The sequence below is a fragment of the Podarcis tiliguerta genome (assembly GCF_965153285.1).
Source record: "Podarcis tiliguerta genome assembly, chromosome: 17".
Classification (NCBI taxonomy): Eukaryota; Metazoa; Chordata; class Lepidosauria; order Squamata; family Lacertidae; genus Podarcis; species Podarcis tiliguerta.
In genome coordinates this window covers 28,292,843-28,311,783 of record NC_139550.1, presented here as the reverse complement: position 1 = coordinate 28,311,783, position 18,941 = coordinate 28,292,843, and the positions used below count along the sequence as shown (strand labels likewise).

The window sequence follows — 18,941 nt, the reverse complement described above, 5'->3', positions numbered from 1 at the left end:
CTTGAAAAGAGCACTGTAAAAGTACTATACTACAATTACTTTGAAGCACGACATCTCGGTATCCGTTACTGGATCAAGCAGGTATATGGAAAATGTTGAGCATGCCACGTTCTGTCTTCTGCAGTATTATTAGCACACAGAATGTCTTTATCATTGTGATACACACAAAAATAAAGGTTGCCATGTTAGATCCAGAGAAGCCCCCCCCCCCCAACGTTCCTGAGCCCCTCCTCAGCCTCTTCTGGAGGCCAGAGATGGTGACCCTGCCGAATGAGGTGGGCTGTAACATAGGGGCTAAGGAACACAGGGGCTAAGGAATGAAAGCTGCCTCAACCTGATTTTTAGCAATCCGTCTCCTCTGTAGCATCCTTTACAAAACCCACCCCTTTCAGCAGGTCCCCCAATCCTTAGGAAATACTTTTTACCAGGCTAACGTAGCTACCAAGAAGAAGAACTTTCCATCCATCCCCATCCACTGATGTTTTTCTGGATCTGTCGCTTTAAAAAAGATCAGTTCATAAAACAACAGAAAGTGCATGTTGCTATTAGAGTTAAATTTTGTGTTTTAGTAAGAAATAGCAAGAAGGATTTATGGTTTAGTATTTTAATGTACTAAAGAAGCCTTCAGAACAATCAAACAGTTAAAATACTGTTCAAAATGTAACTTTTTTTTGTTACTACAATCAGTCATTTACTTAATTAAACTCCGTCATTCATTTCATGACTTTTATTTTTCTTGCTGAAAATGTACAAATTAGAGAAATACAGTGGTACCTCTGGTTACGTACTTAATTCGTTCTGGAGGTCCGTTCTTAACCTGAAACTGTTCTTAACCTGAAGCACAACTTTAGCAAATAGGGCCTCCCGCTGCTGCCGCCGCGCCACCGCGCGATTTCTGTTCTCATCCTGAAGCAAAGTTCTTAACTCGAGGTATTATTTCTGGGTTAGCAGAGTCTGTAACCTAAAGCGTGTGTAACCCGAGGTACCACTGTATGCCTATATCTGTATTGTCCATGTGCCATCCTTGGCTGGGAGTGAGGTGAAGAATTCCTGTAAACTCCTCATTATTTTTATTTTGGTCTCAGTTTTTAGTCGTGAGTGCCCCTGTGAGCCACCCAACTGTGCATTTCTTAAACCCTGAGCTATGAATGCTTCTGTGATACCACAGACCATGGGATTCTTCTGGACCATCTAGGGGAGTTCGGAACCCCGTTAGGCAATGGTTTTGCTTCTTCCTCCTGGGTCATGTCCAGAAAATGGTGTTGGGTGGCGAGTGTTCGGGCCCCTGGGCTCCCACTTGTGGAGTGCCTCTGGGCTCTGTCCTCTCCCCCATGCTGTTCAATGTCTATATGAAGCCACTGGGAGAGATCACCAGGGGGGGTTGGGCTGTGTGTTCACCAGGATCCCTACCTCTTCTTTAAATTGGAACCAGCGAAGGTGGTGAAGGTCCTGTGTGAGTGGAGGCAGTTGGAGGAGGAATGGAGGTTAGCAGATTGAGGTTGAATCCTGTCAAGACAGAAGGGCTGTTTCTGGGGGATGGGGTGGGCAAGAGTCCTGAATGGGGAGTGTGTTCCATACTTTAACTGTGTCTTATATGAAGGAGTTCTTTCTTTTGTCTGTCCTGAAGCTTCCAACATTCAGCTTCATTGGATGTCCCCAAATTCTCGTGTTATGAGAGGGGGAGAAAAGCTTACCTCTGCTTTCTTCGCACCATGCATATTTTGATATACCTCGTATCATCTCCACGCCGCCACCCCCCAACACACATCTAAACTCAAAAGCCCCCCAATGTTCTAACCTTTCCTCGCAGGGGAATTGCTCCAATCCTCTGATAATTTTTGTTGCCCTTTTCTGAACCATTTTGAGCACTACAATATCCTTTTAGAGGCGATGGGACCAGCAATGTAAGCAGCGCTCCAAGTGCAGCATTGCCATATATTTATATAACGGTATTATTTTCAGTTCCTTTCTTAATGATCCCTCATATGGAATTCAGCTTTTTCGCAGCTGGCACACTTTGGGTTGATATCTTCATGGAGCTATCCATTACAAACCCAAGATCTTACTCCCAGTCACTAACTACCAGTTCAGACCCCATGAATGTTTTTGTGGAGTATAGGGTTGTTATTATTATTATTATTCATTTTGTTTTGGCCCAATGTGCATCACTTTACATTTGCTGACGTTGAATTGCATTTGCCATTTTACTGCACATTCACTCAGTTTGGAGAGATCCTTTTGGAGCTCCTTGCAATCCCTTTTTGTTTTAACCACTCTGAACAATCTGGTATCGTCAGTTTGGTATCCAGATCACACTAGATCATTAAAGAACAAGTTTAAAAGCCCAGGTTCAAATATGTGTCCTTGGGAGGGTCTCTGTTTTACATTTTCCCATTATTCGTCCCTTTTGTTTCTTCACCAGTTACTGCTCTATAGTCGGACCTTTTCTCTTCTTCCATGTCTGATAAGCTTCCTCAGGAGTCTGTGGTGAAGTTCTCACCAGAGGAGGGAGCTACTGGATTATGAAGGGCACGTGGCCATTTGAAGTGGCCAATCTTTAAAAGAGAGCACAACCCTTAACATGCTTATTTTTCAATTTCATGCAGAAACGACAATGCAGACATCAGAGACTGGTTCGGACACAGGTTCGACAGTGACTTTACAGACTTCTGTAGCTGGCCAAGCAGCCGTGCCCACCCAGGTGGTACAGCAATTACCAGTGCAACAACAGGTAAAGTGCTTGCTTGTCAGATATGGATGAAACATGGAAAACAAGTCATTTTCGTGCAAAGCCAAAGTAGTCTCTCTATCCATCTATCTATCTGGATCACAAGAAAAAGTTTTGTGTTTCAATTTTACTCCAGCTAAAATGGCCCCCTAATAGCCTTTATTCAGGGTGTTGCTGCACCTCTTCTCCCCTCATCCAGGCTGCTCCCTCCCCAAACACAGCCTCCCTATCGGCCTCCTGTCTTCAGCTGCAGAGTCATGGAGTCCCAAGTGCAGGGTTAGAACCATCTGTGTTTATCACAGCTCTGTATGGAGCTCTAGAGGGAGATTCATAATTAGTATGTAAATGGTGTTAGCTTCATACAAAGGCTGGGTGGGTCAAGGGTTGAAGGAAAATCTTTAAAAAATGCACCCTAATTGGCCCCAGCTTCTCCAGTGTTGGTTCATTCGCAAAATGTTTAGAATGAAGAAGGGAAGGACTTTGTTCCCTTACAGTATTCTAATCCGTGTGTACTAAATCTCATTGTGACATGAAAAGGGGGGCTTCCTTGACTTATTGTATGTTTGTGGAATATTGTATGGGAAACGCAAAAGGTTTATGTTTAGTATAGGAGACCAAAACAGGCAAAGAAATGAATGAAAATAAGTGAAGGCTTGTGAAGGACCCCACCTTAAAAAACCATTTTGTCTTCATGAAGCTTCTCTGAAGGTCTTTCTTGGGTGACATTGGACTCTGGTTCACTTAAAATCAATAAATCCTCTTTGCTGGAGGGATGTGGGAATCTTGGAACCTTTTTCCATGCTAGGTAGAATACCAGGGCCTTTAATACCATTTCTAAAATAATTGAACAACAACTCTTGCCAAATCCAGCTTTAGCGTTCTTTCATTGAACATAGATTATGACCTCATTATTTGACATCAAGATTTAGGTGTTTTTTTACCCCCTATTGATAACTGCACGTTTGGTGAAAGCTTCTGTTTGGCATTCTCAGGCTGAGCTACCCTTTGTGGGATGTGACTGTCTCAGAGCGACTCACTAGTCTTAGAAGAGGGGCAGAAGGTATAACGAAGAGAAATACCTTTGTGGAAATTTGGTCTCCTGTCTTTTCATATGTAATGGGGAAGAAGATAACAATTCTCACCCAGCAACTACTCAGATTTGTCTTATATTAACCATTAATACCTTAAGAATATGCATGAAATGACACTACATGCTCAATGTAATGTTAGTTGTGGAGATTGTATTACATAACTAGACTTGTACCCAGTTTTTGTTGTTAACAGTTTTATTATTCTCTCCATGTTTTTGCTACTTGAAAAAATACAGCATTTAGTCTGCTTTATTTGAAAGTGCTATAATTAAAATTTCAAATTGGATTTATAAATCTGAGTGAATTGAGCTGGTTTAGCTCCTCTCAGTCTTCTGTTTGAAAAGCATATTGTCTGGAGCAATACCTTCCCTTGTATAATGCTCCGTTTTTCTCATTCAAGGTGGCTTTTAATTTTGCGCTGAATGTTTTTATCCACTTTTGATGTTGTTGACAAACATTGAATAGCAGCATGCTGTATAAATTGATGCTCCATTTGTTCCTGTGAGGCAGCAGATTTTACAGAAGCATGTAATTTGTTTTGGTATGCCTTTCTTCTGCAAATGACAATGAAAATAATGACTAATAAAAGACAGTGTTTTGAGAGGCTTCAGCTACCACATTGCGATATTTTTTGCCTCACCTGCCCTGAGCCCTTGCTGTTCAACTGGATATCTCCGTGCTCAAAGGAAACTCTTACAGTTGTGTGTTGCGTCTTTCTTTACCGTCTTGGAAACCAGCCAGAGGGTCAGGCTTGAAAAGTTGAATGGTGTGCTAACCTTGGTCACCAACTTACATTCTGATATTTCAACCTTTTCATTTTGGTTCATTTATTCAACATTTTCTATAACCTCATGGAAACGGCTTGTGGTCGTTAAACGGGAATCTAAGACTGAAACGCAGATTAGGTTCCTAAATGTGCTGGATCATTAATTCTGATGTCTCCATTTTAAAAAGAGGGGCTGAATTGGGATGTGTGCCACATCTTTCCTGACCTTGAAAATGGGTGCAGGAGCTTTAACTTGAAACATAGAATGGTGTCCTGCACATATTTACCAGTGGTTACTGTAATACAGGCTTCCTCAACCTCAGCCCTCCATATGTTTTTTTGGCCTACAACTCCCATGATCCCTAGCTAGCAGGACCAGTGGTCAGGGATGCTGGGAATTGTAGTCTCAAAACATCTGGAGGGCTGAGGTTGAGGAAGCCTGCTCTAATATCTCCATCTTCAAGGCAGATGTGCCATGAGAATGTGTTTTGCATTTTCTTTTCCCCATCTTTTGAAAACATATGAAGACTATGCTGGTATTCAGACTTGAATCATGTATCTGCCCAATTTACTTTTTCTATCTCAACGTTCAACAGAGTTTCCGCATTACGTAAGTAGAGACTTTCCGGCTAAGTGGAGAGTGCTCCTCCAAATTGAGTTTCTTTAGCAAATGAAGAACCAGTGAAGATGAGCTAAAGATTTACCTGCAGCACTTCTTACCTTCAGGGATGGTTCTCATATAATACAGGAACCAACCTGATTGACCCTCATCAGTGGGGAGTACAGTCACTGTCAGTTTTTGGCGCTGGCGTTTCTTGCTCTGTTCAGTTTTCTTGTTTGAAGGGCTGTCTTTTCTTTCGTTTCTCCTCTGCTGTCTTCCATTTTTCAGCTTGCTGCTTTTGAAAACCTGGTGACATTTTTGTCTTAATCAGAGTCCCCCCTGCTCAGTTTTTAATTCTCATTCTACTCTCATTTCTAATCCATGTAGGTTTTCCTGCATCGCATCTTCTTGTAGGGGGTCTTTGAACTGTCATTTGGTGTTCAATAAATCTGCAGTTTTTAGGATCTTTTTATTTCAAAACATGTTTCTTTTTGCTGGAAAGAAAGAAGATAACTTGGTTATCGTCTTTTGAAACAGTTACCCCTGCTGCTCTTTCTTTTGGTATTTCTTTTTGACATTCTGCTTTCCCTGACGACTGTGGTGGTGAGGTTGATCTTGTTCTTTCATTATCTTGCCAGTCTTGTAGTGCTCACTTTTTCCTTTGTAAATTCAGGTTATTTATCTTTCCTTGCTGCTGTTTACTGTACCATTGGATGTCTTCCTTTTTTGCTTTGGGTTTTGACCTTAAAAGGCATAGGAAGCTGCATTATACTGATTCTGACCCCCAGTCCATCCAGAGGTGCCAACAAGGTTGTTTGGGCCTCATAAACTGTGTGTTGACTGGGTCTCCTGCTGCACTTACAAAAAACACACATTTGCATAAGATTTAAACGCTGTTTATGTTCAACTGCTTAGGAGTGCCTGGTTGTGCCCAGGAATTCAAAGAAATGGGTTTTTATATGGATAGTGTTTTTGTGAGTTTAGGGCTATGTCCTCTCACACACTATGCCAAGGCTCCAACCTAACCCAGGAAATGCTTGACACAACCCCAATTGGGGGAGATGCTAATGTTTAATTGTGGTCCACCATATTAATTCAACATGGCATCTAGCATCCAAAAGTAGATGGGGACCACCTCATTAACCTTCATGCAGACTTGGGCAACAATATCTTCAGAACCATCCATATTGGTGCAGATTGGGCCTGTGATGCCAAATTTGTCAAAATCACAACAAATGGGGTAACAGTATCTTCAGAGGTGTCCAAATCAATGCAGTTTGGACCAGTCACACCAAAAATCAGACAAAGGCATACCAAACTCATGTTTCAGTCCACCATCTTGGTTCAGAATGGCAGCAGGTAGCCCAGTGTTGATGAAAATCCATGCTCCTGTGTCAGAAATCCCGGTGCCAAGTTTGGCAACAATATCTTGAGAGGCATTAGATTCATAGAGAACACACAGACAAATCAGTTCCAAAAATAAGTAGTAGATGCAATTTTATACCCTCTTTTGTAAATGGGAATGGAGGGCCCAAAAATAAATTGAACCCCACAAACAGGTAATAAGATTAGACTGACAGTAGGTGAAGCTTTCTGTGTAATTGTATTTCTCCGCAATAAAAGTCTTGTCCTGCTTAATTTCTGCCTTCCACACAGCTGTAAAAGGCACAAGAGCACATCTCTCCCCAGTGCCAACCCTAAACAATGTGAAGGACTCAAGTTAGGGTAAGAACAATAACAGTAACAAAACATTTTGGCAGTTTGATAATAGATTTTAAAAGAAAAATATTTAAAACGACCACCTGTAGCTAAATAAATGTAATGAATCCCCATGATAGGGTGAGCTCCCGTTGCTCGGTCCCTGCTCCTTCCAACCTAGCAGTTTGAAAGTACGTCAAAGTGCAATTAGATAAATAGATACCACTCTGGCAGGAAGGTAAACGGCGTTTCCTTGCGCTGCTCTGGTTCGCCAGAAGCGGCTTAGTCATGCTGGCCACATGACCCGGAAGCTGTACGCCAGCTCCCTCGGCCTATAGAGCGAGATGAGCGCCACAACCCCAGAGTTGGCCACGACTGGACCTAATGGTCAGGGGTCCCTTTACCTTTACTTAACGTGTGTATATCAGTAGGGAAAGGTAAGGGTCTCCACCCAGTCACCCCGACTGAATCAGGAGCATTGTGGGCTTGTCTCCTGCATTCGTCAACCAGCAAGACATGAGGCCAGGATGATCTCGCCCCAGGCCACGCCGTCTGCTGTCTGACTTGTGGTCTTCCTTTATAGGGTTCCTTTATAGGGTTATCCATTGGTGGTGATGTTCTATGAGTGTGTGGTGAATTATGCCACATCCTGTGTTCTGTCATGGCAGCTTTGGCAAATTTTCCAATGCAGAGTGACTACCCTATGTACACTACCTAATTTGCACAGGACTCCCCCCCCCCCCCCGGAATACCCATGTCACTAGTGGTAGCTTGAGAATTTGAGGTGAAGGGCTTGTTCAAATGAGGTTGCTGGAAGAAGATTGAGATATGCTAGGATGCCCACCTATACCTCATTTACTTTGGTTCTCCAAACTAATTTTGTGAGTTTGATTCTCCCCCCCCCCCCTCAGATATCTAGAATTGGGTCTTTAAAATTTGATATTTAACTGGTTTGCCCATGAAATATAGCTGAGTGATGTGAGCTAGGTAGATAGGTTCCTTGTTACAATAACAACTACAAGTACAGCTTATTTTGGGTTGCCCCAGCCACTCTGAGCAACTTCCAAGAGAATATGCAAAAGTACAACAGAACATCGCACGTTAAAAGCTTCTCAATGCAAGGCTGCCTTCAGATGTCTACAGAAGGTTGTGTAATTATTTATCTCCTTGACATCTGATGGGAGGGCATTCCACAGGGTGTAACTACCAAGAAGGCCCTCTGTCAGGTTCCCTTTAACTTCACTTCTCGCAGTGAGGGAACCACCATTATACAATTCTTGTTTTAGAAAAGAATCCTAGCATGGCGAGTTCTCTTAAATCAGGTCTCTTATTGATATGTAAGTGTAGGTAAAATAAGTTTGGGGTTTTGTAAAAATACTTAGGATATTAGTACTGTAATTCCATTTTGTCTTTTTTCACAAATCTGTTAAAGGCTCACTCTTTTTCCGTTTACTGATTTACAGATTGAAAACCTGTTTACTTGATTCACACAGTTAACAGAATTTTATATTGAAATTGCCCATACAGTCTTGCCATTTATAGACATGTAAACAGAAAACACACCTGTTCAACTCCTTTCATATATTGAGATCTTGTGCATTGTACAGGCAAGCTGGAGATGGAAAATCTTACAGTTCTAAGTCTGGCTTGGTTAACTTAAAACCTGTTGATGAGTCATTAGGTTTAATGCAGTCTGAATTGGGAACTATAACGACAAATATATTCATGCCTCATTAAATTACAGCTGCACACATTCACCCGCACGTACAAATGCACAAATTCCCTCACTCTCAGTAGTTACTAGTCCCAACAACCCCCTAGGCACACATATTGTATATATTGTTTATTGTATGTAGCATACACAATTTGGGGTGTATGAGAGGCTGAATGCATGATATACATAGGTTTTATGCCTTTGAGAGTTATATCCTCCGGGTGTGCAACAGGGTAGAGAAGAGATGGTTTATACCCTGGATGGGGTAGAATGCCCAAAGAATAAATCACAGGGTGTTGTTGTGTTTTTTTTGCTTAAGTGAGTGGTGGGCTTATTTACAGTGAGCCTTCTGTGATCTGACTATTGTGGATTGATGCTGGCCTGGCCTGGTGGTGAGATAAATTGTCTACATAAATTGTATCCATGATGTGTCTTGGGGAAATGAGATGGGGGAGGGGGGTGTTGGATGACTGATCTCAGTGATGGGCGAGAGGAAGAAGTTGCCTTCTGGTTGCCCTCCGTCTCCTGCTCTGGCAACGCTGCTTCCTGACTCCTGCTGGCTGCTTGCCCTCATCTGAGATGGGGAGAGCAAACGCCTTGGTACTCTCCCCCCCGTTGGCTTGTGCCCTTGCCAAGTTGTAAGTCTTAGATGACCTAGACGGGGAGGAGATCATCATGGATGCCTTAGTTGAGATTCCTGCAAATACAGGGGGTTGGACTAGGTGACCCTCAAGCTCCCTTCCAACTCTACAAATTAGGATTTTATGAAATCAGCCTCAGCTGGGACGAAGTAGTCAAAGAACCTTATAGTTTCCAGAAGCTCAAAACTGCAAGAATGAAAATGGCCTGGTGTTTTTAAAAAGCACATTGTGACAATTCTTAAATCCTCACATAGGTTTGTAAGCAGATTCAAAATGGAAAGACTTCACAGTTGAGAATAATAGAAATAAATTAATATAATTGCACAGAAGTCATTCCCTACAATATCTGGGTTAGTGGATGACAAGGCCTCAGTTTTTCACTAAAAGTATATGATTTGTTTTTAAAGTGAAGGTATTTGTATTGATTCAAATGAAGAATTTGTACTGATGGCTTTTCAAAGATTTATGTGAATAGCAAAAAAAGAAGATATTTAATTTGCTGGTAACAGCTTTACACAGTCCAATTAGAGTAGCAGAGACATATAATTGAAAAGCACTTAAGGACTAGAATATCTTTCATCCTCTCTCAATGTGTGGATAAACAGTACCCCCTGCCAGTCCCCAAAGTAGTGTGAGTAATAGACTACTGGCAGTTCTGCTTCATATTTACTCATTCTATTATCTTCAAGGATAACATCTGAAGATCCACATATAAATCTATAGAATGTATAAATATGGACTATATGGACATAAATTCCAGGGTAATTTTGTTTGAAAAGAGATATCATGCAGCAGAGCGGTCAGGATAAAAGATAGCATAAGCTGCATTTTTGTTATGTTATCAAGAGTTCAGAATCCAGTTGACAGGAAATAGCATGAATTTGTCCAGACATCTGCAATGCACCTGAAGGAAATAGACAATTATTCAAAGGCAGAATTTGCTGACAGAATTAAGTTCCAACTTGCAGCAAACCATGTTTAGGGAAGTAGAACTGTTGTTTGACACAAACCATGCAATGCAATAGGCTGGCAAAGGAGAATTGGAAAACAAGCTGTGGTTTGTACAAGTTATGGTTTGGTATGTGGTATGAATAGAAAACCCGTAGTTAAGTCCCTTGCTTCCAGAGACCATTGCATCCAGGGACAAGATTATTGAGCAGGAAAGTAACTCTAAACCATGGTTTGCTTGATTGTGTCAGCACTTAAGATATTGCTGTGTTAGAGATAGGAATGAGTGTCGGCCTCAGCAGTGCTTTTTCTGGTGCTACTCAGTGGCACACAGTCCCGCCACCGCCACCCCCAGAGACGCTCAGCTGCATGGGGAGCCATGGCATGAACAAAGCCCCTCCGGTGCCTGGGCACCTTCTCCCCGGGGCTGACCGGAGTACCTGAGTCCCACTCCCCAAGGGGTGCAAGAATGGGGGTGCAGCTTGTGATGTGCTTCCCCGCGTGCCCTGGGCTCAGCTGCTGGCTGGGTGCCCCCTGGTCACGTCACTGGCGGTGCTTACAGTGGCTGTTGCAGGGCAGGGGGAGAAGCTGCCGGTGAATACCGTCCCCCTCCCGTCCCCCAAAGGCACTGGGCCTCAGCTTCACCCTCTCTGGTTTTGTACTGTCCTGCTCTTCCATCACAGCCTGAGGAGGAGAGGAGAGGGATTCACTTCCATTTCGGATTAACAGCAGTCTGGTGTTACATCTGAATCATAAACTGGGGTCATACTATGATTTATTGAAACAAGCAAACTTCATAAACCACAGTCTGCAGCTGGCTTGTTTCAGCAAACCATAATGAAGACTATCCACGGCTTGTATGGCTTCGCGTTTCCTGCTGAATGGTGCTTTCGTCAAAAAGGCAAACAGAATTCTTTGAGCTCCTTGCAGCCATAATGGAAGCTGAGAGGAGAGGGGAAGATACATGAGCCCAAGGCTTGACTGCACTCATTCCTGTAACAATAAACCTTATTCCATTGTTCTGTCCAAGCACAGCCTATAGTTTTGGTTTAAATTATTATGTTAGCACAAACCATGTTTTGTCATGGCATCTGCACAGTTCACAATATTCTTTCCCCCTTCTTTAAATTTTTTTAGCCATGAAGCTAACATTGCTAAGTCACTTTTTGATAATTCAAGTATATTTACAGAACAAGATTGAATCTCTTCTAAATGTCATGTTATGTGGACACCTGCTGAAATGTGACTTTTTAATGTTTCATATTTTACTATGTTTTATATATGCTGCAAGTTGCCCAGAGTGGCTGGGGGAACCCAGTCAGGTGGGCAGGATATAAATAATAAAGTTATTAGTATTATTACTTTAATATTCTACAGATAAATAAGGCAAGCATGCCATGGGGAGCCTGTCCTCAGTCACCCTACTGTGGGTTTGTTTTGTAATCTGTTTAGGAAGCTTCACTGCTTCACTGCTTGTTTATTGCTCACTAATAATTAGCAACAGTAGAGATTAGGTTCTGAATGGCCGAGAGGGAAACGCATCTCATCATGTGACTGATTTCTTTGCAGGTTCAGCAAGTGCAAACGGTGCAACAGGTCCAGCATGTCTACCCAGCCCAGGTGCAGTATGTGGAGGGAAGTGACACCGTCTACACAAACGGAGCTATGTAAGTCCTTCATCTTGGACATCCCACTCATACATGCAGGTCTTCTACATGCAGGCTGCACAGAGGACCGAAGATGGAAAAATGTGTGAGAAAGTGAACATATGAAACTACCCTCACCAATTGATACCGGGTGATAAATAAAACATTAGGAAGAACTTCCTGACAGTAAGAGCTGTTTGACAGTGGAATTTGCTGCCAAGGAGTGTGGTGGAGTCTCCTTCTTTGGAGGTCTTTAAGCAGAGGCTTGACAACCATATGTCAGGAGTGCTCTGATGGTGTTTCCTGCTTGGCAGGGGGTTGGACTCGATGGCCCTTGTGGTCCATTCCAACTCTATGATTCTATGAATTGTGAATGATGGACCCCCATCATTCATTCTGTGTTTGTTTTGTTTTGTTTTGTTTTTTAAAGCTCCATCACGGTTGACACCTGGTGGTAGCTAATGATCTTTTGTGGTTGGCGTGGATCTTGAGGGGGTGGTGGGTGTTTCTTTGTCACATGATATAGGTGAAGCCCATGTTGAGATAAAAACCATGGTTGGTATTTTTCTTTTCAGTAGACACAGGAAACATAAATAAGCTAATGCCACAAATAAGCTGAACAGTTCTGATTATGGGAGTGTGTGATAATTACACGGTCTTGGGAGTATGTGATAATTACACAGTCTAGGAATTTTGAAAGAAGAGAGAGAGAGAGAGAGAGCGCAAGCAAGCAGTGTCCTTAAAGTGGTGCATACGTCATTACAATACCGGGTGATAAATAAAACTGCCTTATGGTAGAGAATCTTTGCCATGCTCATATGGAAATTTTCAGTGAGGCGGAAGCAGCATTCTAGTCAGTATATTATGCACATCACAGATCTGTGAGTTTTCAGACGGTTGATCTGTGAGTAGTGAGGTACAAAGAGTACGGTTTTAAGTGGATGACTCTTGAGGTTGTATTGCCTGTTCTCTACCATTATAATGTACTTCTCATGGATGAATGTGACCACGATATGTCACCTGCAGTGTGCAGACAGAAAGAGATTAGTTTAGCGCCTGAATTTTTATAATTATCATTTTGAGTGGAAGAGTAATCAAGTTTACTACTTCAGTTTTATGTTAGATATCTCTGATTAATTATAGGTCTCTAGTATTGTGACTCTTATGTTCCTTATTTCTCATATAGCCAGCCTTCTAGATGCATTTGTTCATTCCCCGTGTTGCAAAAGCTGTTTCCTAAGGGCAGAATTAGACATTTGCCTGGCTTGCACATTACCCTGAACATGCAAGCATGCAGGCTCTGGGAGAGGGGAATGTGGCCGCATTGCGGCTTGGTTCTGCTGCTGTGCTGAGCCAAGCCATGTCATCTAAGCCCAAGGCTGTGGTTTAGCTCTCTCTAAACTAGCTCCAAGCTGTAACCATGGTTTGTCCTATGGTTTGGGCAGCACCCTAAATCAAACCACCAGCAGAATAACTGGGGAGGAGCAAGGTGGCTGCCATTTCCCTTTGAGAACTTGCACCCTCATTCATTTGCACGAAGTGCTGGTTTGGCCTAGTTAGTGTGATGTGTGAACCAGACCCTCAGGAAGGACATGTGGTGCTGGCAAAAATGAAAGCCCAGGGTTGTGTTATCATTCTCCATCTCCTCTCCGTAATAATTCCAAATATATTGTCTTCAAATAACATTGTGGTTAATGTTTTCAACATCTCTGCTTTGCAGGAATAAATAATTTAAAAACCTATAACAACTTGTGTCCGTTCTCATAAATATTGATGAGTGTAAGCAGCTTCCTTAATTTTTAGCTAAGAAATCTTGTCTACTTTCCCCACAGTAATATTAGCTAATATGATTAAATGTATTAATGTTATTAAATTCTATTACTATCACTACATACTGTTGAAATAACAATAATAAATGAACCCTGTGTAAATAGATGGCGAAGTTAAACACTACAGTAGTAAGAACAGGTGTTTGAATCGAGGTTCTTCTGTGCATTCAAATTTTTATAGCAATTAGGCTGCCTGTAAAGAAATAACACTTAACTGAGTAGAAAATAATTAATTGCAAGGAAAAGCCTTTTCTTGATGGAGTGAAAAGCACCTGTAAAACAGTACTAAACCTAAGAGCAACTTTTGCATGGAAAGATCAGTGTGCTCCAGGTAAACGGAGCCTATTGAATGAGCAGATGAAAGAAAATTTAGGGTCGCATTCAGCTCAGGTACATGCTGAGGCAAGATGAGGTGGCAGAAGTACTAATTTATAAAAGGTGACAGATCATTGTCATGACATTTCCATAGAACCTAATAGAGTCAGCTGGGAATAAATCAATGTGTGGGAGTGTGCCATGTGCACACCACCTTTGAAACTTCAGAAAATATAAAAGATTTACCCTTTCAATGCCATTCTCTTTCATCAGAAATACTGCTACCTGACTTCTTTCCCACAGGGAAATGTCAGAAGGACACAAAACATCTTGAGCACATGAAAATGGTAACTGGCGTTGGACAACTCTATGATTGTGTCCCCAGGGACACACACACACAGAGCCCAGTTCCTGTATACATCGCTTGTGCTTTCCCTTGGACATGCTGATATCTGCAGAATCTGCTTTTGTTTCTTTTTAAAGTTATTGTATAGCTCTCGTGATTTCACACAAGTTTGAATACATATGGGCAAACACGGCAACACACTTTCCGTGCTTGATCAAGTTTTCGGCATCTAAGCTGAGCCATTTTTTTCTGCCCATAAGTGTATGTCACCTTTCTACTGTGAATTAATATTTTGTATTCTGAGCTCAGAAGTACTTGGAGTTGACATCACTGAGAGTGAGCATTTGAAACAGATGGACTCGGTAGTTACACACTTGTTGTGTTTTTCTCTTAGCAAAGGGTATGTCATCTCCACTTCTAAACATTGGGAATAACAGTTTGCTGTGTTGCAACTTTTGTAGTAAATAGTTCATAGTTTTTTTCCAGGAAAAGAGATTCATCTTAGATTATAAGCTAATAAATTTAAAAGACTTTGTGCAATAGAAAATGCTGTTAGAAATGAGAAATTTTATTTAGCTCAATGCAAGCCATTGTGGTGAAACAGTTGTCTTCCTCTAGTAAAAGGATGCATCTAAACAACTTTGTCTTTTCTCTCTTTTTCCCTGAAGACGAACAACCACGTATCCTTACACAGAAACTCAGATGTACAGCCAAAACACTGGAGGGAATTACTTTGATACCCAAGGCAGTTCTGCACAGGTGACTACTGTGGTCTCTTCTCATAGTATGGTGGGCACTGGAGGCATTCAGATGGGTGTCACGGGAGGACAGCTCATCAGCAGCACGGGAGGCACCTACCTGATTGGCAACTCCATGGAGAACTCTGGCCATTCAGTGACGCACACCACGCGCGCCTCCCCAGCCACAGTAAGTAGCGCAGACGCTTCCGTCTCTCTTGTTTGTTTTCAGGAGCAGAAATTCCAGGTTTGCTTAATGAAGGCATGGACTACCTGGCCCTGTTGCCATGCAACCTCGATTCATTTTTGTGTCGCTTCCACAAGGACATTGAAATGAACAAAAGCTTCACAGCAATGGGTCGCAGGGGTTTTTGCCCCAAATAATTGACGCCCACCATGCAAAAAAAGAAAGGGAAAAGTATGAGTCTCATTCTCTTCCATTCTTTTACTCAGATTTATTCGAACAGATTCAGACTTTCAGATGGCTTTCTCTCAAACCTATGTTCAGTAAATTTACTTTGTGGGGAAATAAAATTGCAGAAATTTAGTTAAATATAATGACAGTATCACAGCTTCTTTCACTGCATTCTTTTCAGTTCTGGATTTCATGTCTCCTGTATGGGTCGCTCTAGATAGTTCTCCATGTGGTTGTCATTCGTATTTTAGCTTTCTTGATATTGATAGCAGCTTCAGTCACAGTTGTAGTTTCCATGTGAGCAGGCATTTGACTGCATTAGAGGTATGTATCACAGAGATTAGCAACTGCATGTAAAGTCGCTAAATGGCAGGTGGATGCAAATGAACTCAATGTTTGAGAACTTTTTATTCCTTAAAAACAACCAATCCCATTCCTGGTTAATATAAATTGTAGCAGTAAATGATAGTTTGTTTTAATCATGGTTTGTTGAATAGTCCAGGGTCCAGCTTACTGATATTCAGCCAAACCATGGCTTGTTTGGTCTAGTGTTGGCTTGCTATTCCTTGAGCTCCTCTGCAAATACCCTGCTGCTACGCTGAAGCTCTTTGTGGCACCTGGGGACTGGCAAGGCATCACCAGCTGTCTTACCTTTGGCTGGTTACAGAAACGGGGCAGTGAACATAAACACTTGCCTTGGAGATCTTTGGCCTCTCCAGAATGCTCCTAAGCAGTAAAACATCCTCCTCCCACAATCCTTTTGAAGAAAAAGTCCTTTCCTTCTGAAAGTCTTCTGCTTGTACCCAGATTATGTAGTTTGCTATCAGGCGAGGCTGTCTTTTGCTCCTCTCAGTGGTGATTGTTCAGTGGGGAAGGGAGACATTAAACTTCTCCGTTTCACATTCACCCACCCAGCACACTTGCTCTGACAGCCTCCTCACCCTGCGCACACACAACTTGGGTGATCCAGGTCTTCCACAAAGCACAATAGTGTAAATTGCTCCAAACAAACCATGATGAGTGATCTTAGTCAGCTTAAGACATACAAACAAACCAGTGTTGAGCTTGACAAACCGTGGTTTAACATTGCATCTGTACATTGCATTATGTTATGAGAACCTGTGGTGTTCTAGGTGTTATTGAACTCATATCAGCTCCAGCCAGCATGGCTAATGGTCAGGAGTGATGGGAGTTGTGGTCCTGCAATATCTGGAGGACTGTGCAAAATGGAGGAGAACATACAAATTAAATAGACCTGCTTGTAGCAGCCATGTTAAAATACAGAGGCAGTGAGGAAAGGAGAAAAAACCCCCAAAATAAACAGCATTATGAGATTAATGAGAGAAATAATAAACATTGGGAACGAAACCCAGAAAGCCTTGTAGGGAGCGAAAGTTTCTGACGTTCCTTTTCTACTCTCTCTGCCTTGCCAGAAAAGCTACTCTGTAAAGTCAGTGGATCTTGTAGATTGGCATTCAAGAGAACTTAAGTTTAAAGAGGAAATCTTATATGGCATTGTGTAGTTATGTCAAGTTCAGATTATAATGTACAGTGGTACCTCGGGTTACAGACGTTTCAGGTTATGCGATTTTGGGTTGCGCACCGCGCCAAACCCAGAAGTACGGGAATGGGTTACTTCCAGGTTTTGGCGCATGCGCAGAAACACTAACTCACGCTTTGCACATGCGTAGAATCGCCGAATTGCACTGTGGGTTGCGAACAGTGCGGATTGTGAACGTGCCTCCTGCACGGATCATGTTTGCAACCCGAGGTTCCACTGTATATGGATTTTTGGATGCAGACTAGGAAAGGCAAGTTTTAAGAAAGGAAATTACATACATTTCAAATGTTGACCCCTTGATGTAGAAGGTTCACCAACCATGAATATACTGAAAATCAGATTAATTTTTTTACTTGAGGGTTTTTAATCTCTGTGTGTGCCTTCTTTCGGGTATTTAAAAAATAGTATATTACATAATACATATAGATTGTAGGTACATTGCGCTTCCTCTCTACAGCTAGAAACTTTTATTTAAAAATACACCTCAGTTTTGTTTTGTTTTTTTAAATAACTCTTAAATTGTAGGAATTGTAGAGCATACTTTTCAACTGCCGATGCCATACACAGCAATATCCATAATTGTTGCATGTACCATCTGTTTTGGCAAATTAAAAAGAGAGAATTTAAAAAAACTGAAGAGCTTGAAAGAGAAACTTTCAAGCAGCTTGTGTGCTTTTTAATATTATGACTAATTGGTGTTAAAATAGCAAAAGACAAAAGAGTGGCTGGTAAATTCAAATTTTATATTTGTTCTGTAATGTGAAATACTGTCCCTATTTTGAACTGCATAATTACTGTATTCTTCCTCATTATTTTTGCAACAGCAACCCCCCCCCCCAAAAAAAAAACCTATGATGTAGTGGAAAATAAGCTGTTTCAAGATTCCAGAAGTTCTTTGCGTATCTTGTTCTAACAATATGCCATGGAAGCTTACTCTGCTAAGTGTTTTATTATGCGTTTACAAGACAAAGAAATCAGCCAAACTCTCTGTATGCCAGTTTCACTAACCACTTGATGACATCAGTATTATATTTGGAGATTGATGACAGTATTTCTGTCACCTATCACAAGTTCATTTTTTGAAAATCCCAATGTGAAATAGTTACAAAATGGGAAAAGCTGTTGATTTATGCATAGAAATGAGTGACAATGAATATGAAAGACAACGCTTATGTTGAAATCAGATGTTTGAATTCATTGATATTATGATAGTCTTTTATTACATTTTGTCACTGTGAACCAGATTAGAATTGTATTTACTTTAGAAAGGATGGATTTCTCTTGAGTTAGTTCTCAGCGTTGTATTTCAGTATTGCTAAATGGTGTTAAAAGTACAATATGCAGGTTACAGGGGTGTAGCACTGGGGGGGGGGGGCTGCCAGGGTGATGGCCGTGGGCACATTTTTCTGGGATGCACTGATCACCCCCCCCTGCCAGCTCTGCATGGCTTTGTGAGGCTGAGTTTTGAGTTTCGCCGGTCAAATAATTCAGATCAGATCCCAGCCTTGTGAAGTGGAGCAGGGCTGGCAGGGCGGTGTGAGAAGGCTGGGGTGATTCAAGGGCCGCATCCGTTGGCCTGCCCCCTGCCCCCCAGCACAGGTAGGTAGATGGCACAGCACAGCCCCGCTTGGCTCTGGGGTGTGTGGCGCTCTGACAGTAGCCAGGACTGGGTTGGTGCGGCAGGCTCCATTCACCCTCTGAGCCCTACCGCCTCCTGGCATGTGCTGCTGGCAAACCACGCTATGCCGCTGGCGGGTTACACAAGATTTTTCATTGGTGGTTAATTCAAGAATGCTATCCTGAATAAACGGGACGCGGGTGGCGCTGTGGGTTAAACCACAGAGCCTAGGACTTGCTGATCAGAAGGTTGGCAGTTCGAATCCCCACGACGGGGTGAGCTCCCGT

At 42.1% G+C, this 18,941-nt stretch overlaps 1 protein-coding gene across 7 annotated transcripts in view; it reads left to right on the top strand.

Annotated features, from left to right (window-relative positions):
- RFX3 (regulatory factor X3) overlaps nt 1–18,941 on the top strand; it is a 116,461-nt gene that overhangs the window by 57,753 nt on the left and 39,767 nt on the right. For 4 of the 7 annotated variants that reach the window (XM_083419834.1, XM_083419835.1, XM_083419836.1 and 1 more), the window contains exons 2-4: nt 2,607–2,731; nt 11,757–11,854; nt 14,992–15,250. In XM_083419834.1, the coding sequence (XP_083275960.1) occupies nt 2,615–2,731; nt 11,757–11,854; nt 14,992–15,250 (474 nt within the window). In that variant the 5' untranslated portion in view covers nt 2,607–2,614. The remainder of the gene's footprint in view (nt 1–2,606; nt 2,732–11,756; nt 11,855–14,991; nt 15,251–18,941) is intronic. The other 3 variants (XM_083419839.1, XM_083419837.1, XM_083419838.1) reach the window with 1 other exon arrangement.